This window comes from Talpa occidentalis, unplaced genomic scaffold, assembly GCF_014898055.3.
Source record: "Talpa occidentalis isolate TD23 unplaced genomic scaffold, MPIMG_talOcc4v2.1 talOcc4.11, whole genome shotgun sequence".
Lineage (NCBI taxonomy): Eukaryota > Metazoa > Chordata > Mammalia > Eulipotyphla > Talpidae > Talpa > Talpa occidentalis.
In genome coordinates this window covers 41,517,425-41,544,542 of record NW_023601104.1, presented here as the reverse complement: position 1 = coordinate 41,544,542, position 27,118 = coordinate 41,517,425, and the positions used below count along the sequence as shown (strand labels likewise).

The 27,118-nt window shown below is 55.8% G+C and overlaps 1 protein-coding gene across 1 annotated transcript; it reads left to right on the top strand.

The window, feature by feature from the left end:
* Window positions 1-2,794: 2,794 nt before the first annotated feature.
* MYH6 (myosin heavy chain 6) lies at window positions 2,795-25,233 on the top strand. The gene is made up of 37 exons (XM_037503088.2): window positions 2,795-2,995; window positions 4,146-4,289; window positions 4,548-4,704; window positions 4,794-4,821; window positions 5,095-5,206; window positions 5,480-5,572; window positions 6,210-6,273; window positions 6,584-6,682; window positions 7,217-7,320; window positions 7,407-7,545; window positions 8,995-9,263; window positions 9,523-9,693; window positions 10,252-10,561; window positions 11,246-11,316; window positions 11,559-11,646; window positions 11,735-11,852; window positions 11,952-12,075; window positions 12,314-12,450; window positions 13,834-14,089; window positions 14,527-14,769; window positions 14,918-15,094; window positions 15,367-15,512; window positions 15,736-15,826; window positions 17,051-17,440; window positions 17,724-17,850; window positions 17,941-18,059; window positions 18,435-18,631; window positions 19,132-19,315; window positions 19,413-19,578; window positions 19,679-19,803; window positions 20,988-21,296; window positions 21,622-21,825; window positions 21,929-22,054; window positions 22,164-22,439; window positions 23,927-24,022; window positions 24,718-24,852; window positions 25,210-25,233. Exons 1-37 carry the CDS (start codon window positions 2,795-2,797, stop codon window positions 25,231-25,233), a joined length of 5,820 nt encoding a protein of 1,939 aa, XP_037358985.1.
* Window positions 25,234-27,118: the final 1,885 nt, after the last annotated feature.

Sequence of the window (27,118 nt, the reverse complement as noted above, 5' to 3'; positions counted from 1 at the left end):
CTGACGCAGGACAGATGGCCTGCACCCCCTGTGGGCAATTTGGCACATATACCTGCAGGAGATGGGCATGTGGGGTTGACTAAGGTCCCTCCAAGGACACTAGGTATAGGGTGCAAGTCTCCTGGGAGAACGTGTGTTCCCGAACCTGATAATAGGGCAGTGGAGGGTCCTATGAGTTGGGGACCCTGGGGCAGAAGCCCCATGGAAAGCTCTCCTACCCGGAGACACTGACCTCTGTCTGTCCTACCCACCTCCACACTCTAGAGCTATATTGAGAGGTGACAGTAAATGGGGTGGGAGGGGAGCTGGGAGAGTGTTCCTGGGTGTGAGGGTGTGGGGGACAGCCAGAGCAGGGGAGTCTGGCTTTGTTTCCTGAACACAATGTCCACTTAGTCACAACAGGCACAGCCTGTTGAAGACCTGACACCTATAGATTCTGAAAGGTGGAGAAGTTGGAGGGTGGAGAGGGAGCACTTGGGGCCTGGGGCACTTGGGGACACCCAGGAAGAAAGGCACGGGAGTATGAGCCCAGGAGAGTTGGGGGGGAACACCAGAGTTTTACCTGGGGCAGGGGGAGCGGACTGCAGAGCCCCACCCCACCCCCACACTCACGGAATGCTGAGCCTGGGGCCCAGCTGGTGTAAATCCCCAGGCCTTCCAGGCACCCCAGCCAGTCTCAGCAGCACCTGCACCCTCTGGCAGCCCAGTGGGGTAGAAGGGGGCAGCCCCCCTCCTCCCTCAGGCCCCCAGGATTAACACCTCCTGCCTCTCCCCACCCTGCCCCACCCCAGGAGCAGAGAGGGCAGAGGGAGGGTGAAGGCCTGTGTGTGCAAAGGCGGTGCAGACATGTGCATACCAGGATGCAGGGAGCTCTGCAAACATGAGTGTGTGTGTGAGAAATGTGCGTGTGTGTGGATAAGAATGGGCATGGTGGGGGCCGGTCGGGTCTCCACGCCAGGGTACTGGAGTGTGGGTCTGTGCTCAATTCTGTGTGGTGGGCTCCCTTCCACTGTTTGAGAGTTAGATGGTGATCACTGCATCCAAAGCTTCAGGGAAGGGGCTGGGGGCTCCAGATGTGTCCCCAAACCCATGAAGACTTAAGTGCTAGAAAGACACCTGAGACCTGGGGAACAGAAGGACAGCAGGCATGGCATTGGTGAGGGAGGGGTCTCAGGAATTCTTTCCCTGACAAAGGGAAACTAACTCACAGAGCTGGGCATAGCTCCCTTCCTGGGCATCCTGGTGCCAAATCCCAATCCCTAGCATTGTGGGCCTGCAGGTCGGAGAGAGTGCGGGGATGTCCCCAGCATGGGCCTGTGTGGGGATAGGCCAAAGCACAAAGGAGAGAGTGGGCGAGAGAAGGCCACCCCCATGACGGGCAGGGGACAAGCATCGGGCCTGCAGGGGAAGGTGACCCTCACCCAGTGTGTTCAACTCACCCTTCAGGTTAAAAATAACCAAGGTAAAGGTCTGGGGGGTGGGGGAGGTGGTGCGAGAAGGTCCTGTCTTCCTAGTATCTGCCCATCCGTCCTTTGGTGGGGAGGAATGTGCCCAGGGACTAAAAAAAGGCCTTGGAGCCAGAGGGGCAAGGGCGACAGACCTTTCATGGGCAAATCTGGAGGCCCAGCTTGTCCTCCTGTCACCTCCAGAGTCAAGGGATCAAGGGAGGCGGAGCTGGCAGGGAGAGAGGGGGGAGGGAGGGACCCTCCAGAGGAACTCCAAATTTAGGCAGGGTGGGGGCAGCGGGATATAAAGGAGCAGGGATCCAAGGGCAGACAGACACTCCTATGAGCCAGGTAAGAGGGGCAGCGGGGCGAGGCTCTTGGCCAGCCTGCACAGCGCCGCAGGGAGGGATTCTGCCTTCATGGGGGCTGGGGGGCAACTTGGTTGGAGACCCAGAGGTGCTGCTAGAACTGCCTTTCTCCAGCCCCTGGAGGTTCGGGCTGACAGAGGGGAGGTGCCAAGGAAAAGCCAGAACATCCTAACTGCACTTCTTCGCTGCATCTGTCACCTCCCACTCTCTGTATCTCCTGCCCCGTCTCCATCTTTCTCTCTTCGGACGACTGTCCTTTCCTTCCGCTTTTCTTTTGCACCTTGGTGGCTGCCACCGCTGTCATACTTCTGTGTCTGTCTCTCCTTCTTGTCGCGTGTTCTCATCTCCTCTCCAGCCGTTTCTAACTCTGATCCCCTCTTACTGTCTCCTTCTCCCCTGCCCCTCTGCCTCTCGTCCCTCCCTAACTCCCGTTTCTGTCTGTCCTGCTAACACCCGCTTCTCCGGGGGGCGTCTCCTGGCTCTCCTCCCTGTCATCCACCTGCCTCTGTTGCTCATCATCTTCCTTGTCTGTTCTTCTCTCTGCCTGGCTGGCCTCTGTGGCTCCACCATGGTCCAAAACCTTCAGGATTCTCTGTGAAGAGATAAAAGGTGAGAACCCCCCGATGTTCTCTGCCAACAGCAGGCACACTTCTCCAGGGAACCCGGTTGTGGGGCCGGGGCCGCTGCCTCTCCCCTGAGCAACTCGGCACTGCCTCTTAATCAACCTCAGCCGACTCCCCCCCCCCGCCCCCCACCCTCCACCCCCAACGCAGACCCCTCCGGAGTCTAGCCACGCAGAGGGCAAGAGAAGCTGAGTCTGAGGGGGGAGGGCTGGACCCTGGCCAGGTACTTCTCAGGGGCTCTAGGGGAGAGCGATAGCACCCGGATGGTGAGGAAGTGGGGCAAGGAGTGGGGGTGCTGAGGGTCCTGCCACCAGCTGAGGCCTCGGCCCACCTATCTCTGCCTCAGAGGAACGGCAAGATGACGGATGCCCAAATGGCCGAATTTGGGGCGGCAGCCCAGTACCTCCGCAAGTCCGAGCAGGAGCGGCTGGAGGCCCAGACTCGGCCTTTCGACATACGCACTGAGTGCTTCCTGCCCGACGACAAGGAGGAGTTTGTCAAGGGCAAGATTTTGTCCCGGGAGGGGGGCATAATCACTGCCGAGACCGAGAATGGCAAGGTGCGTGGGGCACAGGGTCAGGGAAGGGAGGGAATGTTTGGGGGGACACCACTTGCAGTGGGAACTGAGGGACCCTAGAGAAGAGCCAAACTCTGCAGGGGGTATAGAGCATATACCTCAGAGGAGCCTGGCCTGGGAGTGCCAGCTCTGACATGAGTAGGTGCAACAGGGACTCACTGCCCCTCCCTGGTACAAACCCCAGCCAAGAGGATGCTGGGAGGACCTCAGCCAGTTTTCTCCCCAAAGGGACCTTGTAGATTAAGAGGACACAGACCCGATTCAAACGAAGCTCCCTTCTCGCACTCATATCCTTCCCTTCTGTACCTCCATGAATCTACTTTTCCAAATGCCCCCACCTAAACCAAGAGCAAATTTCAAGCTGGTGACTGACACTCCAAAACCCCCAGTCCCCGGTCCCTCAGGCCAGCCCTGAGAATCACCACTGGTCACTGCAGGGACTCAGAACCATGCGCCTTCCAGAACCATGTGTGCTGACAGAAGGTGGGGTCCCCTAGGTGTGGACCATGGGCTGCAACCTGCTGGGGTTTTGACTCTGAGCCTGACTCTGCTGTTAGCCACTGTGCAGGTGAATCCCTTCTCACCCGACCCACATCTTCCTCCATTGTGATCGGTGCGGGAATCCCACCCACAGGACCCAGTGACCTCAGGGCACTGCAAATTGGCCAGGACCAATCAGCCACACCAACAGTAGCTGATGGGGTGTGGAGGTAGATGAGTGAGAGGTCCTCACGGTAGGGGCAAGGTTTACCCTGAGCGATGGACACCTTCAAGCACTGCCCCCAGGAGTCAACCCCAGGCTCAGAGCAAACTGTGAGCAGAGTGGCCAGGCCCTATGAATTTGCTGTGCAACGCTTGAAGCAGGATCCGGAAGGTGATGATCACGGGCATAGGTTTTGGCTACTGGCAGTCCCTTGGATGAGACAGTGGATGGGTAAATTCTATGGGGAAAGTGTCCTGGGGGAGCTGCAAGCAGGGGCGGGCACTAGTCAGAAAAGAGCGAGGCGAGCAAGGCCAGGTCATGGCCTGTGCTCTGGAAGGAGTTAAGTAGGGGAGGTTGGTGACCACAGGCTAGCAAGGGGCTTAGCGGGAGTGTGATCATCCCTGTCCCACTACCCGTGCCCCCTCCTAGACCATTACTGTGAAGGAGGACCAGGTGTTGCAGCAGAACCCGCCCAAGTTCGACAAGATCGAGGACATGGCCATGCTCACCTTCCTGCACGAGCCCGCCGTGCTGTTCAACCTCAAGGAGCGTTACGCTTCCTGGATGATCTACGTGAGTGCGCCCCTGGGACGCCCCTCTGGGTCTCTCCTTCCTGGTCCCTTTCCAGCTCCTGTAGCCAAGACTTCTGCTCCCCGTGCGCAGGGGACTCTCCACCCCGTCCCTTCAGCTTTGGTGCAGTTCTGTCCCCCAGGGCTGGCAGGTCTCAGTCTCGGGCATCCAGAGAGCCTCCACGCCCCTCTTCCTCTCCCGGGGTCGTTCTGCCCCTGGGAAAAGCATCCTGGCCACTCACTGCTCCTTTTCCACCCCTAGACCTACTCGGGCCTCTTCTGCGTCACCGTGAACCCCTACAAGTGGCTGCCGGTGTACAATGCGGAGGTGGTGGCCGCCTACAGGGGCAAGAAGAGGAGCGAGGCCCCACCCCACATCTTCTCCATCTCCGACAACGCCTATCAGTACATGCTGACAGGTGAGCCCGGCACGCCGACCTGGGACCCTCCCGCAACATGCACAGACCTGGGCCTCAGCCCTGACCCTGTTGCCTTTCCTCTCCTCTAGATCGGGAGAACCAGTCCATCCTCATCACGTGAGTGGGCATGGTTCACCCACCAAGGGGCTTGGGGGAGCCCAGTTTCATTCCAGGGGGCCGGGGTTGGGGAAGGTTTTAGACTGTGATTGCAAGGAATGTGGGCTGCTGGAATCTCATTAGAGGATTGCCTGGATGACCGATAGTGATGGGAAAATTCTAGAGGGAGCTGCGCTTTGATGGAGGTTAGGTGGTCAAGACTCTGGGGAAGATGGAGGTCCGAATGGGGAGCAGTGGGAATCCCAAGTCCTGATGGGGCCCTGTTACTTCCAGCGGAGAATCCGGGGCAGGGAAGACTGTGAACACGAAACGTGTCATCCAGTACTTTGCCAGCATCGCAGCCATCGGTGACCGTAGCAAGAAGGACAGTGCCAGTGCGAACAAGGTGTGGAGTGGGCCACGGGCTCAGCAGAAGGGGTCTAGAGAAAGGCTGCCCGTCACCCCTAAGCCTGCCCTACGGAGTGGCGGGGTCAGCACCACCGAGCTCACTGCTGAAGACCATGGCAGGAAACCCGTGCTCTGAGGTCTGAATACAGCCCTTTGGAGCCGCAGGCCCACCAGCCGTCCACCCAGCCTCACCCCCACTCCCTAGGAGCAGGCAGCCCCTGCCCTCCCCACCTCAACCTGGAAGTGGACAACATGGTTCTCTCCCTCCCAGGGCACCCTGGAGGACCAGATCATCCAGGCCAACCCCGCCCTGGAGGCCTTTGGCAACGCCAAGACTGTGAGGAATGACAACTCCTCTCGCTTTGTGAGTGGTCTGAGCTACGCACAGGGCCTTCGGGCCCAAAGCTTCAGCCTTGATGAAGAAAGGGACTATTGCTTTGCTAATAGTCACCGCACCAGTACCTTGGGATTCCAACAAACACACATGTCTCCACACACACACTCATACACACACACTGAACCCTCCCCACTTAGCCTGGCTCTGAGCTCTAGGAATTCAAGAGAACTAGGATCAGCACAGCTGTTCCATAACCAAAAATTGGAGCCAATTTTAGTCACATTCTAGAATTTTCCTTATGGCTCTTTCCAAAACTCTTCTACATTGATAGTGGGAAGAGAGCATAGGGGTTGGGGCCAGTTCTCTGGTTTTCCATTAGCTCAGCGAGTCCCCACATCCCTTCACCTGCTAAACAGGTAATAATATGGACTTGCATGCGGTGGTGCAGAGCTGCTTATCTGTGTTCATTCCCGTGTGTTGTTCCCTGGGGTGGTACCTGCAGATGGGCGTTCTTTCCCCTATTGTACTGACACTAAAGTGGGACATCGAAGAGGTCATTTACATTTCCAGAACTATCCAGACCATTCTCGGTTGTATGGCGGTCCAAGATCTCCATTATGTCCCTTCTGGCCTGTTTCCTCACTCTTTGTCCCCTTGTCCCCAGGGGAAATTCATTAGGATCCACTTTGGAGCCACCGGGAAGCTGGCTTCTGCGGACATAGAGACCTGTGAGTACACAGGGAGCCCGCCACCCCTCTGGCCTCCCCTTTCACCTTCTTTCTGAGTGGTGCCCTAGTCCATATTTTCCTTCCATGTATGTCTTCCGTCCACAGGCACTTCTTGGCTTTAGAGTCCTTTTTTCTTCAAACTATTCCTTTTCCCTAGTTCCCTCCAACTTCCTGTTGGAATACACACACACACACACACACACACACACACACACACGCGCGCGCACACCACCACCCCCCCCCACCCCCCGGCTGAATCAAGCCCTCACCTTCCCGTCCTGACTGGTCCTCCTCCCCTGTCCCACTTCAGATCTCCTGGAGAAGTCCCGGGTGATCTTCCAGCTGAAAGCTGAGAGGAACTACCACATCTTCTATCAGATCCTGTCCAACAAGAAACCAGAGCTACTGGGTGAGCTGGGCCGCTGCACGTCCTTGCCCACCACAAGCCTCGCATGAGCGGGGCTGCGTGGCCCCCAGGAGGCTGGCTCTCACGCTGCCTCCTTTCCCTCACCCTGCCTGCCATCCTGCTCACTGCCTCTCCCCGCCAGCCAGCGCTCAGTGGCTTTCTCTTCCTTCCCCGCCTTGGACCCGCCTGTCTTCCTGCCTCCCTTTCCACCCTTTGCTTGCCGCGCGTCTCCTCTTCTCGCTGATTCTCTCCTCTGCACCAGCTTCCCCTTCTCCCAGGTGTCCTTTGCCCTCTGGCCTCCCTCTTCCTCTTCTCCCAGGACCTTATTTCTTCCCTCCCTCGGGGCCCCTCCTACTTCTTTATGTCTTTTGGAGTCTCTCTTTAGTCCTCGCTGACTCTCCTCCTCTCGACCTGCTCCTGGTCCTCTCTGTCTTCCTCCTCGGCCCCGTCCCCCTCTGCCCCCTGCTCCCAAACCCTCTCTGCCCATCCCCTGCCCTCTCCCACCCCCTTTCCTCGCCCCGTCCCTTGCCTGGACAGACATGCTGCTGGTCACCAACAACCCCTACGACTACGCCTACGTGTCCCAGGGAGAGGTGACCGTGGCCTCCATCGATGACTCTGAGGAGCTGATGGCCACAGATGTGAGTGAGGGGGCAGTGGGAGCCACCCAGGGGGCTGGGCCACCCATGTCGACACCCCCACCCCCGCTTCTCTCACCCTGTCCCAGAACGCCTTTGACGTGCTGGGCTTCACTCCCGAAGAGAAAGTCGGTGTCTACAAGCTGACGGGCGCCATCATGCACTATGGAAACATGAAGTTCAAGCAGAAGCAGCGGGAGGAGCAGGCTGAGCCAGATGGCACGGAAGGTGTGAGGGCCAGGAGGGCTGGCACTGGGAAGGCCTGAGGTCAGAGAGAGTCCACTGAGCAGGGGCTACGTGAGGGGTCAAAAAGTGGTGCTTTTCTGCCATCCTGAAGGAGCCACATTGACAATGGGGTCGTTAGGGCCAAGAAGAGAAAGTAGGAGGAAACAGGAGTATGAGAAGCAGGAGGTGAGAGGGAGGGGTGGGCAGGATCTGCACCCATCCAGCCTCCAGCCTGTCTCCTCCTTAGAGCCCAACTAGGGCTCTGGCCACCCGCTTTCCCAAGACAGCTGGCTCCAGAGGACCTGAGGCCTGTGGGATTGAGGGCTGGATGGGTGGGGGTGCAGGGAAAAGCATGGGAGACTCAGGCTGACTGGGAGGTGCTCCACAATTCAGCAACTTCTCAGCCCCAGCAGCACAGACCAGAAGTGAGTTGGGGATTTTCCCTCCCCTGCCCAAGACTCGCCCAAGCACAGGAGAGCCTAGCCCCTGAGCTCTGCACAACCTCACCACAGTGCAATGGGGCTGCCCGGCTGGCCTGGGGTGTCTTGCAGATGCTATGCCATGTTTTGCTGGGGAGGCAGCAGGCCAGGGGCCACACCAGGGGTCAGGACACAGCTCAGCATTGACATGTCAGCCTCCTCATGGGCCTGAGCCTCCTGCTCAGTGAAATGGAACAACAGTCCTTATTGTACCCTCCATGGCTATTACGAGAAACTTTGAGGTTGAGGGTGTGAGCAGTGTTCAACAGGTGCTGGAGAACACTGCTCTTGGTCTGTGTTCAACAACCTCTTCTTTGTGCCTGTCCAGATTAAAGTGCCAAGGCTGGATTTTAGGGTAGCACGTCACCAATGAGTACAAAACTCTTGAAATTAAACAAAGCTAATTCCCTCTAACTCAAGATCACATGTATAAAACATTTGGAGAATCAGGGGTCGAGGAGCAGGTGTGTGCGGATGTGACCCTGCATACTTGTTAGGACCTTGATTTCCCAGTTAGTCTAGTTGGTTGACTCATGGGTTGACAGTGGAGTTTGCTCAGCCCTGGCCCAGATGCCGGGATAGGGAACAAAGGAGGCAGGGAGTAGAGAGCATTGAGTCCCATCAGCCATAGTCCTGGCTCTGGAGAGAAGGGGGGCAGTGAGGGTGGGGAACATGCCTGCAGCTGTGCTGGTCAAGGGCCTGACCCAGAGACACCCAGCAGACATGAACATGCGGAGAGAGGAGATGCATGTACTGTGGTGGGAGGTAAGAGCTGCCGAAGGGATCCAGGACACGACCTCATTCCCCACACACTGACACCATGTGGCCCCAGGCTGACTTGTGCCCTTCTAGGACGCAATCTGCGATGCTTTCAAGAGAGGGGCTTACACACGATGCTTCTGAACTGCTCTGGCCTTGAGCAGGAAGGGTGGCCTGTGCACAGTGCTTGCTTACGTCTTGTCTGCTCCACCAGATGCCGACAAGTCAGCCTACCTCATGGGGCTGAACTCAGCAGACCTGCTCAAGGGTCTGTGCCACCCTCGGGTGAAGGTGGGCAACGAGTACGTCACCAAGGGGCAGAGCGTGCAGCAGGTGTACTATTCCATCGGGGCACTGGGCAAGTCGGTGTACGAGAAGATGTTCAACTGGATGGTGACACGGATCAACGCCAGCCTAGAGACCAAGCAGCCGCGCCAGTACTTCATAGGAGTCCTGGACATCGCAGGCTTCGAGATCTTTGATGTGAGTCAGGGGCAGCCCTGGCACTGGGGACAACCACTCGCTCTCCTGCACTGTCAGCACCACTGTGGAGGGCCAGCTCCAGGCCAGGCGTGGGGAGGGTGCGGGGTTCAGCAGGGGTTTGAGGGGGTGGTCCCTGTGTCCCAAGAAGTTCTCCCTCCCTGCCCTGACCTGGCAAGGAACCAGCCACACCCCTGGCCCCGGCTGACCCTGTCGGCCCCAGACGCTTGCCTGCCTGACCCGCTGCGCCCTCCCACTGCAGTTCAACAGCTTCGAGCAGCTGTGCATCAACTTCACCAACGAGAAGCTGCAGCAGTTCTTCAACCACCACATGTTCGTGCTGGAGCAGGAGGAGTACAAGAAGGAGGGCATCGAGTGGGAGTTCATCGACTTTGGCATGGACCTGCAGGCCTGCATCGACCTCATCGAGAAGGTGCCGCCTCTGCCCTCCTGCCCTCACCCTCCACTCACCCCACGTGAGCCCCCAGACAAAACAGCAACCCCGCCCCCTGGAAACAGCATGGCACCCAAGTCCTAGTTTCCCAAACCCTGCACTGTCCCTGCACCCAGATGGGGTGTCACCTGGGAGAGCCAAGATCTCAGGGACTTGAGGTGGACACGTGGGGGACGGCCACTTCCACCATGGCCTCCACACCAGTGTCCTCAGCGGCCCTGGTTTGCCCAGCCAAGGAGCAGGAGGTTGGGGCAGGGGTTGTAAGAGTGCACCTGCTTTCAACCCCAACATCCCGGGCATCTGGATGATGGGTGGCTTGTAAAGCACCATAGAGCCCACATTCGCAGACTTCCACAAAGGTCCCTCTCAAGTCAAACCAAGTCTTCCACCTTGGGAAGGCTTGAACAGGGGCCTGTCAGGGCTGAGCCAGGCATCTTCATCCCCGAAGGGACGGTGCCCTCAGGAAACATTGACCCTAGAGCAGGCTGAGACACCTCCCGCACTGAGCATGCTCAGTGATGCCTCCCCTACCCTCAGCCCATGGGCATCATGTCCATCCTGGAGGAGGAGTGCATGTTCCCCAAGGCGACTGACATGACCTTCAAGGCCAAGCTGTATGATAACCACCTGGGCAAGTCCAGCAACTTCCAGAAGCCTCGCAATGTCAAGGGGAAGCAGGAAGCCCACTTCTCCCTGGTGCACTATGCTGGCACCGTGGACTACAACATCCTGGGTTGGCTGGAGAAGAACAAAGACCCACTCAACGAGACAGTGGTGGGCCTATACCAGAAGTCCTCCCTCAAGCTCTTGGCCACACTCTTCTCCTCCTATGCTTCTGCTGAATCTGGTAAGGGGGCAGTTCCTGCACTGGCCAGAGCACTTCTGGGGGTGCAAGTAGTCAGGGTTCCACATGCTTAAAGCACATGACTCTAGAGGCTGGAGGGGGCCCACAAGCTGAAGATATGAGCCACAGCTCCACAGCAGTCAACCTGGACGCCTTCTGAGGAAGTGCCCTCTCCACTTTTGTTATGGATAATGGTGTACAGGTCACGTGTCCTCCAAGGCCCTGGGTCACTGGAGGTCCCGAGGCTGGCACACGCATCAGCGTACCAGGCTCTCGTGAGTGCAGGATGTCTCAGTAAACATGGAGATGGAATGTATGGAAGAACAAGTGAGCCTCCAGTTCAGAGAAGGAAGAGAAAGGGTTTGAACTGAAATGAGGGTGACGTGCAAGACTCAAAGCGAAAGTGGGAAGATGTCACATGAAGGGAGGTGGGAGAAGAGCCTGAGAACGAGGTCTGGGGTCCTTTCAGTGTCTGCTCTGTGGCCGCCCTGGTGACACACCTCACATGCGTGATCTTCACCTGAACTTTCCATCTCCTCGAGGTAGTTACTAGCCTCTCATAGAAAAGCTAAGACTGGTAGAGTGACTTGCCCATAGTCACTGGGCTGCAGAGTGGCAGAGCCCTACTGCTCCCCAAGGGCACCTTTCTCTTCAAGCTCTTGTCACCATTCCTTGTCTTGTTTCTAGCTGACAGCGGTAAAAGCAAAGGAGGCAAGAAAAAGGGCTCATCCTTTCAGACAGTATCGGCCCTGCACCGGGTAAGAGGGGCCAAGCAACCCATGGGGGCAGGCCCAGCTCAGCCCTTTAGCTGCAGCACAACCGCCTCTGGGGAGGGAAGAGCCAGACTGTGTGGATGGTTTTGATGTGCAAATTCTTCACAAGCCTGAAAGTATGTGCCAAGTCTCAGTCCCTTTGATGGCTCTGACTACGGGCTGTCTGGGGCCCTGGGTTCAGGAATGCGCCCTGTGACTCCGGGCTCCTCACTCTCATCCACCCTCAGGAGAATCTGAATAAGCTGATGGCCAACCTGAAGACCACTCACCCTCACTTTGTACGCTGCATCATCCCCAATGAACGGAAGGCTCCGGGTGAGCCATGTAGAAGGATCTAGTTTGGGGAGGGCACTTGACATCTACTTTTCCTGAGACTGACCTGCTCCCCTCCCCTCCTGCGCAGGGGTGATGGACAACCCCCTGGTCATGCACCAGCTGCGCTGCAACGGCGTGCTCGAGGGCATCCGCATCTGCAGAAAGGGCTTCCCCAACCGCATCCTCTACGGGGACTTCCGGCAGAGGTGGGGGGGCTGTTGGGTGGGGCAGGGAGTGTGCAGGTGGTCCTGAATTCTGTGGGCAAAGCAGGTGAGCACAGAGACTCTGGGCCCCTCCCTCCCCAGGTACCGCATCCTGAACCCAGCGGCCATCCCCGAGGGCCAGTTCATTGACAGCAGGAAAGGGGCGGAGAAGCTGCTGGGCTCCCTGGACATTGACCACAACCAGTACAAGTTCGGTCACACCAAGGTGAGTCTAGAGCCCCATAAAATGGGCTTGCAGGAGGTTTGGCCTCACTGAGCAGAGCAGCTGGGAGTTCACAGGGTAGATCCCTGATTTTGAGGACTGGAACTCAGAGATTCTTTTACATTTCACTCTCAGATCTAAGATGTACAGGTGATGGGTACCTGGGTACTCAGCAGGGGTTCCCCACCCTCTTTCTCCACCCTTGATATCCTTCTCTAAGGCTGTGACCCTCTGCCCACAGGTGTTCTTCAAGGCAGGGCTGCTGGGGCTGCTGGAGGAGATGCGGGATGAGAGGCTAAGCCGCATCATCACCCGCATCCAGGCCCAGGCCCGGGGCCAGCTAATGCGCATTGAGTTCAAAAAGATCGTAGAGCGCAGGTGAGATGGGAGGGAAAGATGTCAGAGACAAACAAGCAGTGCCAACTAATATTGGTCAAAGACCTGAGTTCAAATCCTGACTTCACCACTTACCAGTTAGCCTGAACAAGTGACTTTATCACTCTGGATCTCATTTTCAAGTCCTTAAAAATAGAAAATTCCCCATAGGGAAATAGAAATTAAGACTCCGATGAGATACTATTTTAAACACTAGATTAACAAAAATCAAGAAGTATGACCCACTACTTACAGGGGTGTAAATAAGTAAAACCTCTTTGGAAAAAAATTTACCCTTATCTCTTAAAGATGGACATTGCATTCCTCTCAAGTAATGATTATATTTCCAGAGAAACCCCAACATGTATACAACTTAGGATGAAAAAAAAAATTTCATAATAGTATTGGTAAAAATAGCAAATACCTATCGACAGGGGAATGTGTAAATGATAGCATAGTCATTCCATGGAATATTATACAGCAATGAAAATAAAACTACAACTATAGGGTATAATATGTTTGAGCCTTAAAAGCATATGATTGAGTGAACAAAAACAAGTCATTGGAAAGATACTTACAATGTGACCAAATTTTATGAAGCTCAGAAAATGAACTTTCAAAAAAACCCAACAACACGTTGTTTAAAGTTTCACACATCTATAGTCATACGTTACCTAACAATGAGGACATGTTCTGAGAAATGTCATCAGGCAGTGATGTTGCTGTGCAAACACCACCAAGTGTAATTACATAAACCTGAATGGTATAGACCTAGCCTCCGTGGTGTAGCCTATTGGGACCATTGTCACATGTGCAGTCTGTCTTTGACAGAGACATTGGTAAGCGAGGTATGACTGTATGGTTAAAATATTTTTTGAAAAAGTTAGGAAATGAAAAACACAAGATTCAGGGCTTGTGGCTGCTTAGAGTGAAGGAGCCAGGAAGGGTCTGGAAGGAGTATATAGGTTGGGTCAACACTCACAATTCTCTAGTTCTTGTTTGGGTGATAAATTCATGGATATTTTGTTTCATGCTTTACAACTTACGTATATATTAGAGATATTCTAAAATATCATAGTTTTTAACATAGTTGAGGTTCTTATGAAATGAAAAATACTGAACACAGTACACACTCTTACACAGTAGCTTCCATTACTGCTTATACCCCAGCAGGGAAGACATAAACAGCCCTTTCCCCGAATCGATGAGCAACTCTGTATTCAGTGTGGTAACGTCCAGGGTAAGGACGCATGTCAAGACTGAAAGACAGGGCCGCTGCCCACGGGTGCCTATAAACTTGTTTCCTTAGTGGGAGCCAAGCACTGTTGGCCCATAATTGGGAAGTGCTCTCTCATAGTTTCCCCCGCCTCCATGTTTCCTTGCCAGAGATGCCCTGCTGGTGATCCAGTGGAACATTCGGGCCTTCATGGGGGTCAAGAACTGGCCCTGGATGAAGCTCTACTTCAAGATCAAGCCACTGCTGAAGAGCGCAGAGACAGAGAAGGAGATGGCCAACATGAAGGAGGAGTTTGGGCGCATCAAAGAGACACTGGATAAGTCGGAGGCTCGGCGCAAGGAGCTGGAGGAGAAGATGGTGTCCCTGCTGCAGGAGAAGAACGACCTCCAGCTGCAAGTGCAGGCGGTGAGGCTATGTGATTGTCCTTTCACCGCTCCTCTCCCCTCCCTGGATTACGGCCCCACTCAGCCTGGAGGACGGGAATCTTGGGAGGCCAGGTCTCTTTAAGACCAGAATTCATCCTCTCTCTCTTTTTTTTTTAAAAGATTTATTTATACAAGAACCAGGGTATAGGCCAGATGTGCAGGAGGGTGAGAGATTCACCAGAGTCAGAGCGGGGAACAGAACAGGCAGACTGACCGAAACACACTGCTGAGGGAGCAGTGGGAGAGACAGGAGAGGTCTGCTGGGCCATGGGGGTCTCTCCCAGGCCAGCTGGGATCAAACCTGCATCGCGGAGGCTGGAGACGACTTCACAGTGCGGCGCTCAACTGCCTGCTCTACCAGGGAGGCCCAGTTCTTCCTCTCTTAAGTCACCAGTTCTCATCTCTCTCTTCTCCCAGGAACAAGACAACCTCAACGATGCGGAGGAGCGCTGTGACCAGCTGATCAAGAACAAGATCCAGCTGGAGGCCAAGGTGAAGGAGATGACCGAGAGGATGGAGGATGAGGAGGAGATGAATGCCGAGCTCACTGCCAAGAAGCGCAAGCTGGAAGACGAGTGCTCTGAGCTCAAGAAGGACATTGATGACCTGGAGCTGACGCTGGCCAAGGTGGAGAAGGAGAAGCACGCGACAGAGAACAAGGTGAGAACTAAACCTGTGGCTCCAGCCCATGGTATTTTAGGATTCCCAGATCAAAGTGTGGGCCTGGGCCTTCGCATTGGGGGTCCCTATAGATGTCTTCAAACTTGTGACTTTTGACCTTAAAGGGGTTGGTTTTCTTGGTTGGCAGGTGAAGAACCTGACAGAGGAGATGGCTGGACTGGACGAGATCATTGCCAAACTCACCAAAGAGAAGAAGGCTCTGCAAGAGGCGCACCAGCAGGCCCTGGATGACCTCCAGGCTGAGGAGGACAAGGTCAACTCCCTGACCAAATCTAAGGTCAAGCTGGAGCAGCAGGTGGACGACGTGAGTAATAAGAACCATGCTCCATCTCTCTCAGGTCAGGATTTTGCAAGCAACATCAATGATCAAGGGGTTCCTAATCCCTAGAAAAACCTCTATGACCCTGGGACCTTTTTGCTCTCTGAAGTTCCCTACCAGCCTGGGTGTCTGAATTCTTGATGCTTCTGGGATTTCTCGACTATTTTGATTTTCCCACTGACTTTGAGTTTAGTGGGGAACAGAAAGAACAAACATTGCTTGTTTTCTACACCCTGTTCCTTTTCTTTTCCCACCAGCTGGAGGGGTCTCTGGAGCAGGAGAAGAAGGTGCGCATGGACCTGGAGCGAGCAAAGCGGAAGTTGGAGGGTGACCTGAAGCTGACCCAGGAGAGCATCATGGATCTGGAGAATGACAAGCAGCAGCTGGAAGAAAAGCTCAAGAAGTAGGTGCCTGTGCTGACCAGGAGGGAATATTGGAGGCATGGCCTGAGGGTTCGAGCCCCAGGTGCTCACCTCCATCGGCCAAGGCTGGTCTGGGCCCAGTGGGAATGAGGTGGTCATTCACAGCCCTCCCACCTGCAGTGGGGTCCTGGCATGCCAAGACATGAGAAAAGAATGGGTCCAGTGGGTAGAAGGTCAGCTATCATCCTTTCCCTTCTCCTCCAGGAAGGAGTTTGACATTACTCAGCAAAACAGTAAGATTGAGGATGAACAGGCACTGGCCCTTCAGCTGCAGAAGAAACTGAAGGAAAATCAGGTGAAGTTCTTCCCACGGCAGCCAAGGGGGAGCTCAGTGGCCCAGAGGGGGCTTCACTGTCCAAGATGCTTTGGGTTCTAGACACTCTAGAATTCCAGGCAGCCCAGACACCCCACCAGCACTGACGTGCAGGTACCTGGGAACCACAGAGCAGTGATATCTTATTTCAGCAGGCCATTTGGGGAGAGGACCTACCTACTACCAAGTCTTCTGTTTCCAACTCTGCTCTGACTCGTGGGACAAATGATAGGGTTTGACCATCCTCCAAGCTCTGGTACTAATTTCCCTTCAGAGGGGGCAGCGAGAAGGGCCTTTTGGAACACCTTTCCAAGAGGTGCTCTGATCATCCCCTTCCTACTACTGACCCCATGGAATGGAGTCAGTTCTTACAACCTTGCATAAGCCCTTCCCCTCCCTGAGACTCAGCTTCTCTTCACGTCTGTAAAACGGGACTAATAGCCCCTGTCTTACAGAAGACGAGTGAAGATCGTGTACATGAAACCACTTTGGCAACTAGGAGGCTCTATATGAATGCCATTTTAATAGAACAGTCAGCCACTGGCAAGATGTTCTTTTGTCTTCCCAGTGGCCTTCTCATCCCTCTGCAGGAAAAGACTCCACTGACATTCACAGTCTCCTTTACCTTTAATGCACCCTGACTTTTCATGTGCTTTTAGGCCTGTGTTTGTCTCAGGATCCTGCAAACAAAAAAGGCAGGTTCTGTCACCCCCATTTTATAGCAGAAGCTGCATGGCCAGGTCTAGACATAGAGACCCTTGGGTGAGTAGAGAACAGCATCATAAATCTGTGAAATCTTTGCAACAGGATCTCATAATCCTCTCTGAACAAATTCTCAGGAGTCAGAGCTGCAGGTGCTCGGGCTAGGTTTGAGGTGCTCCAGAAAGTGCCTTGACGATTAGGCTTTCACCAAATTCCTGTGACTATCTGTGCATTCTAGGGTGCTTAGCAGCATCTACTAGATGCTAGTAGCAACCCTCTTCCCAAGTTATGCCAAATAAAGTGGTCTCCAGACCCTGCCTACTATCCCCTGGAGTGAGAGATTAGCCCTGGTTGAGAACCAGCGCTCTGCAATATCTGAGGATTTAGACCAGGAGCTTCTAGAGCCCGGTCCTCAGGGGGCAGGGCCTGAGCCTCTAAAGCCCGGTCCAGGGCCACCGAGGGCAGGCAGCGCTGGGCCTGAGCTCCCGTGTCTCTGTCCGCCAGGCGCGCATTGAGGAACTGGAGGAGGAGCTGGAGGCCGAGCGCGCAGCCAGGGCCAAGGTGGAGAAGCTGCGCTCAGACCTGTCCCGGGAGCTGGAGGAGATCAGCGAGCGGCTGGAGGAGGCCGGCGGGGCCACGGCCGTGCAGGTGGAGATGAACAAGAAGCGCGAGGCCGAGTTCCAGAAGATGCGGCGGGACCTGGAGGAGGCCACGCTGCAGCACGAGGCCACGGCCGCCGCCCTGCGCAAGAAGCACGCCGACAGCGTGGCCGAGCTGGGCGAGCAGATCGACAACCTGCAGAGGGTGAAGCAGAAGCTGGAGAAGGAGAAGAGCGAGTTCAAGCTGGAGCTGGACGACGTCACCTCCAACATGGAACAGATCATCAAGGCCAAGGTGGGGGCTGCTGGCCTCTCCTCTCCCCCTCTGCTGACTCTTATTCTCACTCTCCCCATCACCATCTGGTCTCTCCCTTTCCCCTGCCCCTCCTCTGCTCTCCACCCACGGCCTCTCACCACCCCGACCCCACCCCACCTCTGTGAACCCACGGCCCCTTGTCAGATGACACACCTCCGCACTGTCATGCCCCCCTCCTCCCTCCGCGCTCCCGCCACTGTGGACCTCCCTTCCTCCCTCTGCCCTCCCACATTCATCCTTCCCGGCCCCTTACCGCCTGAAGGCAAACCTGGAGAAGATGTCCCGGACACTGGAGGACCAGGCCAATGAGTACCGCATGAAGCTGGAAGAGGCCCAACGCTCCCTCAATGACTTCACCACTCAGCGAGCCAAGCTGCAGACGGAGAATGGTGGGTGCTCCTCGCCAGCCCTGCACCCGCCTGCGGGGAGACCACGGGCTGCCCCCTGCCACGGCCCGTGAGACTCGTTCCCACCTCCAGGTGAGCTATCTCGGCAACTGGAGGAAAAGGAGGCGCTGATCTCCCAGCTGACCCGCGGGAAGCTCTCCTACAACCAGCAAATGGAGGACCTCAAACGGCAGCTGGAGGAGGAGGGCAAGGTGAGGCCCGAGGGAACAGCAGAGGGACTTGACAGCAGCCCCAGGGAATTAATCACAGGGCGGAAATCAGCCTGGATTCTGGAGTGAGGCCTCTTATCAAGACCCGAGGCTTTGGAACCTAGGTCGAGGTTCTTCCACACATGTGCTAAGTGGTGTGTGAAGGTCGTTGAATGCCTCTTCTCTCATTTGGAAGGGGGTGGGGGAGGGCAAGCTGGGAATTCCTCCTAGGCATCTTGAGACTCCACACCAGCTTCACCCTGAACGAGGCTGGGCTTGGTTGAAGTTCACAGATATGAAAAGGACCTGGAGACTGTGGGGAGGCCACTCCGTCCGCCTTCCTGAGAGCTGAGCCCACCTAGGTGCCCCTCTCCCCAGGCGAAGAACGCCCTGGCCCACGCCCTGCAGTCGGCCCGGCACGACTGTGACCTGCTGCGGGAGCAGTACGAGGAGGAGACAGAGGCCAAGGCCGAGCTGCAGCGTGTCCTGTCCAAGGCCAACTCGGAGGTGGCCCAGTGGAGGACCAAGTATGAGACGGACGCCATCCAGAGGACCGAGGAGTTGGAGGAGGCCAAGTGAGTCCTGGCGGCCCCCAACCCTGAGAGTAAGGAGCAAGAAGGCATGGGGTGGGCCGCAGAGTGGACATTGCGACGAGATCTGAGGTGGGAGAGAATGGTCTTGAGAAAGGTGGTGGGCAACTTCAGAGGTGCTTGAAGCCTGGATCCTTACTCACGCTGTGTGAACCCCGACGCCCAGATTCTCTTCCTGTGACGGGCGAGCTTTTGGCCCGGGTTATACCTGCTGCTCACGTATAAGACGAGCAAAAAGCTTGTTGGTCAGAGGAGCTTCCTTCGATCAGCCTGGGAGGGAGGGGGCTGCCTCCAGATGCCTCTGCTGCAAGAAGGGAGGATGCTGTAGAAAGCCACAGCTTTGGCTCCGGGCCCAGGCCAGAAGGGCAGCCCAGGAGCTGTGGGGCGGGGACAGACCCTCCTCAGGTGGCATTCTGGGGAGGGGGTCCCAAGGACCCACAGTTTCTAGCTAAAGTCACACACACCACCCCCACTGCCCTGGGCAGGAAGAAGCTGGCCCAGCGGCTGCAGGATGCCGAGGAGGCCGTGGAGGCCGTCAACGCCAAGTGCTCGTCCCTGGAGAAGACCAAGCACCGGCTGCAGAACGAGATCGAGGACCTGATGGTGGACGTGGAGCGCTCCAACGCCGCCGCCGCCGCCCTGGACAAGAAGCAGAGGAACTTCGACAAGGTGGGGCTGGGTGGGGGGCACAAGGTCGCCTCCTTGGAGGCCCCAGCAGGTGGGGTTGCCCTGGGGCCGGGCCTCCCCCTGAGCCTGGTCCCCACAGATCCTGGCCGAGTGGAAGCAGAAGTACGAGGAGTCGCAATCGGAGCTGGAGTCCTCGCAGAAGGAGGCGCGTTCTCTCAGCACCGAGCTCTTCAAGCTCAAGAACGCCTACGAGGAGTCCCTGGAGCACCTGGAGACCTTCAAGCGGGAGAACAAGAACCTTCAGGGTGCACTGGGGCCCGGGAACCAGGGAGGGGCTGGGGGCAGGGAGGGCCTCGCTGGGGCAGGAAGAACACATCTTTGAGCTTCTGGCTCTCTGACCCCCAGAGGAGATCTCCGACCTGACCGAACAGCTGGGAGAAGGAGGAAAGAATGTGCATGAGCTGGAGAAGGTCCGCAAGCAGCTGGAGGTGGAGAAGATGGAGCTGCAGTCAGCCCTGGAAGAGGCAGAAGTGAGTATCTGGCTCTGCATGCACCCCTGTTTTGGACCTTTTCCTGACCACCTTCCCCACCTGACTCCCCATCTCTCCCCCACCCGGAGTCACCCTGACCCCCGGACAAAATCTCTCAGCTCCTTATCCTGAGTTCAAGGCTCTCCCCATTCCTCATGACTACCTCCGAAGCCAAGGTCTGCACAACGGAAAAGGACCTGTTTCCCACAAGCTTACAGAACTGAAACCTGGCCTCAGAATAACCCCCAGGCGGAGGGTGGCAGCATGGGCTCCAGAGTCCAATAGGCCTGAGTATGACACTTGACTTCAGGACCGCCAATGTGTCCTTGGGAAGCTACTTAACCTCTCTCTGCCTCCATTTTCTCCTCTGTTAAATGGAGTTGTACATGCCTCAAAAGATTTTTTTTTTTTTAAAGATTTTTTAAAAAATAACATGGTTATTTTTTTTAAAGATTTATTTAGTTATGCATACAAGAGCTGGGGTATAGGCCAGAGATGCGGGGGGGAGGGGGAGGTGGTAAGAGGATTCACCAGAGACAGAGTGGGAAGCACAAGAGGTAGATCTACTGAAGTACACTGTTGAGGGGAGCAGTGGGCAGGACATGAGTGGTCTGCTGTGCCTTATGTGGGTCAGCTCCCTGCCTGGGGTGCTGCTGCATTGGCTGCAGTGGCTGCTGATTGCTTCATAGTGCTGAGACTTAACCCCCTGTGCCACCAGGGAGGCCCCTATGCATGGTTATTATGAATATTAAATAAGGGAACACCCTTAAGCATTTCCATATTAGCTATTGTTATTGTTTGTTTTTAAGAACCTCAGAATAATCCTGAGTTTTGGGAGCTTCTAATTTTTTTCACCAAAGGGTGAAGAACCTGGGAAACAAAGATGAAGTTTTGTATTTATGATTGTAAAAATCCCCCCTTTGCTGATATGTTGGTGCTGGAGGGACTTGTCAACTGTGAAATATAATCCCTCTCCTCCATAGAGGAATCCCAGGGCATCCTGTCCTTCCTCCCCCACAGCCCCCAGATGGTCCCAGAGGCAGGTCCCACCTCTCCATCTGTCTCTTCCCAGCCCATCCTATCCAGGCCTTGGTCCTGGCTGACACTTACCATCCTCTCAGACTCCCTCCCTTGTGCCCTGACCATCCACCTCGGACCCCCTGTCCCCACTGCCCCACACCCAGGCCTCCCTGGAGCACGAGGAAGGCAAGATCCTCCGCGCCCAGCTGGAGTTCAACCAGATCAAGGCCGAGATCGAGCGCAAACTGGCAGAGAAGGACGAGGAGATGGAGCAGGCCAAGCGCAACCACCTGCGGATGGTGGACTCGCTGCAGACCTCCCTGGACGCAGAGACGCGCAGCCGCAACGAGGCCCTGCGGGTGAAGAAGAAGATGGAGGGTGACCTCAACGAGATGGAGATCCAGCTCAGCCAGGCCAACCGGATGGCCTCGGAGGCCCAGAAGCACCTGAAGAATGCCCAAGCCCATCTGAAGGTAACAGAAGATGGGGATCTCAGAAAGGGGACAAAGGGGGTTACTTTAAGAAATGGTGATGGCCTGAAAAGAGTCCTGGGTTAAACAAATGACTAAGTGGGAACCATTTAACTCGTGGACCTGGAGGTTTGAGGGAGGAGAACGGACCAGGCCGTAAAGCATGTCTAGGACCCTTCCAGCCTGCAGGCCTAGAGAACAGATGGGGGTATAGGCCGTGTTGTCCTCCAGCTGATAAGTTGACGTGGGATAGGACGTATCGGACCCTGAAGGGAAGGCCTTTATGGGGCCGGGTCCAGGCCTCTGCATACCACCCTTTTCCTCACAGGACACCCAGATCCAGCTGGATGACGCCGTCCATGCCAATGACGACTTGAAGGAGAACATCGCCATCGTGGAGCGGCGCAACACCCTGCTGCAGGCCGAGCTGGAAGAGCTGCGGGCCGTGGTGGAGCAGACCGAGCGCTCTCGCAAGCTGGCCGAGCAGGAGCTGATCGAGACCAGCGAGCGGGTGCAGCTGCTGCATTCCCAGGTGAGCGTCTCCCTTGGGTGTTCCCGGAGGGAATGGCAGGTGAGGCGTGGGAGCCCCTCATGGATGCTAGTACCTCTCGTGTTCTACCTGCTCCACCCCTCAGAACACCAGCCTCATCAACCAGAAGAAGAAGATGGAGTCAGATGTGACCCAGCTGCAGTCAGAAGTGGAGGAGGCCGTGCAGGAGTGCAGGAATGCCGAGGAGAAGGCCAAGAAGGCCATCACGGATGTGAGTCTCTGCACCCCCGCCCTCCCATTCCAGGCCGGCGTCTCCTTGGGCTGAGCACCAAGTGTCCGAGGACTCAGCCAGCTGTGCGTCACCCCTGTGCTGCCCACAGGCTGCCATGATGGCGGAGGAGTTGAAGAAGGAGCAGGACACCAGCGCCCACCTGGAGCGCATGAAGAAGAACATGGAGCAGACCATCAAGGACCTGCAGCACCGGCTGGATGAGGCCGAGCAGATCGCCCTCAAGGGTGGCAAGAAGCAGCTGCAGAAGCTGGAGGCCCGAGTGCGGGAGCTGGAGAATGAGCTGGAGGCTGAGCAGAAGCGCAATGTGGAGTCGGTCAAGGGCATGAGGAAGAGTGAGCGTCGCATCAAGGAGCTGACCTACCAGGTGCAGATGGGCAGCTGCTCTGGGGCCCGGCCTCGAGAAGTGGACCAGAGAGGGCTTCCCTAGCGCCAGCTCCTGGCCCACATGGGCCCCAGGCATAGCCACCTTCCAGGAATACCAACCAGCCCTCCTGGCCCCTGCTCCTTGGGAAGTTGTCTTTAGATTAATTTTCTTTCACATTCTCAGGAGTCAGGTTGGCTTGAGTCCATGAATTTTCTAGTGAGTGGAGAATCTACTTCTACTTCCTGAAAGCTCTTTCAATCCGCATTTCCCCAGGTTTTTTTTTTTTTTTTTTTTTTTTAATAGAGGCATGCTTTATTTATTTGTTTGCTGGTTTGTTTGTTTGTTTTGTTTATACATGCACTGGGTACAGTCAGAAGTGCGGGAGGGCGAGAGAATTCACCAGAGCCAGAGCGGGGAGCAGAGCAGGCAGAAGGACCCAAGTACACTGCTGAGGGGAGCAGCGGGCGGCAGGAGAGGTCTGCGCGCCATGCGGGACCCTCCTCTGGTGGCCGGGGAGCAGCCGGGGATCGAACCGGCGCCGCAGAGGCCGCGCGCAGCTTCGCAACCCAGCGCTCAACCGCTGCGCCTCCCCAGGTTTTTTAATAGCCTGAAATGTTACCATGAAATCTTCAGAATAGTTCAAGGAATTTTTCCACCTTCTACTAGACTAAGAGAGAGGGAGATTGTACAGCCCTTTAGGGATTAAAAAAACAGGGATGGAAGAAAGATGCATATCTTCCATGAAATTTCTGGGACAACAGATAGTAGACTTTAGAGGAAGAAGCTCCCAGAATGTCCTAAGAGTTCGCCTACAGAGTCCAGAGCTTTTGCCCTGACCTGTTATTTTCACAGTGTGCCTGGGATGGAAAGACAGAGAAAAGGGCTATGGGTCTATTTGACACCTGTGCGTGAGAGGCGTAGGAAAGAGTACGGATGTGAAACTATGGATTTATTGTCGACATAGTGGAAATGGCATCCTAGCACACGCAATGATGTGGAGAGTGGAATAATCAAGTGACACTGCGTTCATCCCACCATCTCCCCACTTAATCCTCCTGCCCTCTGTGCCCCCTGCAAACTGGCCCTTCTGTCTGCATTCCTCTTTAGTCTTCTCTGGTCACTGTAGAACTTCTGGCCAGAGCATCTGTGTTACTGCAGGTTAGACCTGGGATAGCCCTCATGCCTCCATATTATCAGACGAAGGAATTGCATTGGATTCCGGCCACCTTTCCCTCTTCTAGCCTTATGGTCCCTTTTCCCCTGCCCCCTCCCAAGCCTCCCCGGCCCTTGTTGGTTTCCATATCTTGGAAAGAGGACCCGGTCTTGCTCTTTTGATCACCGTGTCATGTCAGAGATAGACTCTTCCCCATTACCTCTTTGACCTGGCCCACTGGAAAGAGGACAGCTAAAACTTGGGGAGAATAGTGGGATGGTAGGGGAGGGAAAGATGATTACCAAACTGACTTATCCTGCCCATTCACCCCCAGACAGAAGAGGATAAGAAAAATCTGCTGAGGCTGCAGGACTTGGTGGACAAGCTGCAACTGAAGGTCAAAGCCTACAAGCGCCAGGCCGAGGAGGCGGTGAGTTCATAGTTTTCCGTATTTTTATCAGTACACCTCCTACGAGAACCAAGGAGTGTCCACCCCAGCACGGGCACCTTGGACAAAGGGTTTGCCACTCACTTAATGCTCAAACCTTTATTATACATGCCTGGTGTGCTTAGAGCTGTGTCAGACCCTCACTGTTAACACAAGCCCTACTCGTGAGACCCAGGGCCTGCCCACAAGCTGCTTCTAGTGCACACATCAGTAAGCCCAAGAGAAGGCAGTGGTGCTACTAATGCAGATCAGAGCCCAGCCAGTGATGAATCCTAGAAGGCGGCTATGGAATTGAGCCAGGAAGGGGACTGGCCTGCCATAGGACAGTGGAGAAGACATGGGGGGATATGGATGTGAGGGGTTGGTGAGCACACTGTGCAGGAAACCCCGGGTTGGGAACATCCATGGGAGTCATGGTTGTTCAGGGCAGTGCGGCAGGCTTCTGAGGGGCGCTGCACCAGGCAGCATGATGGAGCAGAACGTGGCCACCAAGATTCTGAGCACGGTGCTAGTTTGAGCAGAGCACCAAGCCAGGAGCAGGGTGCCTTGGGAAGGCTGGGTGGAAGCACATGAGGAGAGCACAGGCTGGGGACAGGGAGCCCATTCCCAAAAGGAAGCTGGGAATCCCCACCCCACCCTGTCCCCACTCCTGACGCTCCTCTTCCCTGGCCCCGCAGGAGGAGCAGGCCAACACCAACCTGTCCAAGTTCCGCAAGGTGCAGCACGAGCTGGATGAGGCGGAGGAGCGGGCGGACATCGCCGAGTCCCAGGTCAACAAGCTGCGGGCCAAGAGCCGCGACATCGGCGCCAAGGTGGGTCCGTCCCGCCTGGGCCTCGCTAGTCAGACCATGCAACGTCCCCCCCACACACTGAGCAGTGCCCCCTCTGAGCAGGCATTCCTCATCCTATATTTGGACAACCCTGACGGTCCCAAATCAGCCATACCTGGGAATCTGTCTCCTGCTCAGAGCAGCCCCCTTCAGGCAGGAGCCTCTGCAGAAAGCCAGTCTCACCCTTCAAAACAGAAGGACTCCTAAATGGGACCACAAGACACCTGAGACCAAATCTCTCCCCCCAAAGGCATCTCCCTAGGCCCCTGAAAGTGCTAGAGATCTCTCCCCACGCCATTCCTTGCCAGCTGCCCCTCACACCTTATATTTCTTTTTCAGCAAAAAATGCACGATGAGGAGTGACGTGGCCTCCAGAGCCTCACTGACTTATAATAAATCAGAGCTGCACTCTGCCTGGGCCTCTGTCCTTCCTGCGGCACCAGGCACTGAGAGGAGGTCACCCATCCCTGTATTAGAGCTGTGAGGAAGGTGTCCCCCAGCTACAGGAGAGGAGCCGGGGCTCAGGAAAGTGAGGTGTCCTCTCTGAGAAGGCACAGCCATGGGTCCCAGGTCCACTCAGTCAGCCTTACAAGGGAGGAGAGGAGAAGTTTTGAGGTAGAGGAAACAAAGGCACCAGAGGGTGAGCCAATTCTAGACTTTGGGAGACAGGGTTTTAGTACCTAAGCTGAAACCACCCTCCACCTCCCCATCTTGGAGGTGACTGGGAGTTAAAGGTGTCCTGGATATCTATTCCCTCCAAAATGAATTTCCCGCTGATGCCAGGAGAGGCTCAGGGCTCAGGATGAAAGGGCTTGGTCAGGCCCTCCCTGTCATCCCAGGTCTGAGCCCAACCTCATGGAGTGTCTTGAGCCTTTAAAACCTCCTGACACTAATATTCAGGGTGGTCTGAACTCAGGTACTGCTTCTCTCACTGGACCTTCCAGAAAGACACCGCGGGACATGGGAGCGTGTGGAGGAACACATGTAGGTCACATTTCTGTTCTGTCCCCACCAGGGACAGTCTGTCCAGATCACACAGCTGCTCAGACAGGGCTCTAAGCAAGCCCTGGGCCCCCACCGGGCTTCAAGCAGGCTCCCTTGAGCAATTCCTCATCACTTTACCTGACGTCTCACTTCCTAGAGACCCCGAGCTAAACCCCTTCTCCTCCTCTGAGGTCTTGACCCCCGCCCCCTCAAGGTCATCACAAGTCCTGAGAATGCATTGTGCATAAAACTGTGGGCGAGGAGCTGAGAAACACAAAATCCAGTTGGTTCTAGCCCTGGAGAGGCTGCCAGCCCTGGTGAGGAGCCAAGGAAAAGTCAGACCAAGAGACACTCGTGGTTATCACCAACAGGAGCTGATGACCAGCCGAGAGTTCCCAGCTTTAGGGCATGGGGACTGGGGTCCATGTCTGAAAGGAACACCCCAGAGAAGAAAGAAGATAGTTCAAGGCAGGAACAAACAAGCACAGGAGAGAGGAGACAGCAAGTCAGCCTGGACAAGCTGCTGAGCTGGGCCCTGCTGGGCTCTGCTGGGCTGGGCAGGCCCATCCTTGCTGTGCTGCACTGTCATGGGCCAAGTGGGGCTGACTCCTGGCTGTGGCCCTGCCTGCTCCTCACTCTCCCTGAGCCAAGCTGTCAGCAGCATTCATCCTGGACAGCCATGACTGTCTGCACTAGCCTGTCACCTCCCCAGTCTGTGAGTGCTCAGGGACTGGGCTCACCTGTGACTCCCCGGTGCCCAGCACAGGTCCACACAGGAGAGATGCTCAGGAATGTCTGCTGAAGTGCTGCCAAGTGAGAAGGTGGACCTCCTGCTAGCGGGAACTGGCGACGAGGCCAGGGAAGACCTGTCTAGGTGTTAGGAGAGCTGAGTTCCTGCCCTGGCCCTGCCACAACATGGAGGTCACTTCCCCAATGGGCCTGTTTTCTCTTTTGTGAATGAGGATCCTGGACCAGCTGATATCTAAGGACTTTTCCAGCACCAGCATTTTGGGACTCTCTCCCTTCACCTGATGCCACATGCTGACATCCCCACCAAGGCCTTCAGGCCAGGTCTTCCCCACACCACGAGGGGGAGCTCCACACACACCCCAAGCACATGCTCCACTTCAAACCCACAGGCCAACCAGTGTGCGCAGGTACCGCAGTGGGCACGCATTCACACTTACATGCTTTGTGCCTTCTGGGACACAGGGCTCCACTGCCCAGCCATTGGGCATACACAGAGTGGCTGTGCACACAGAGT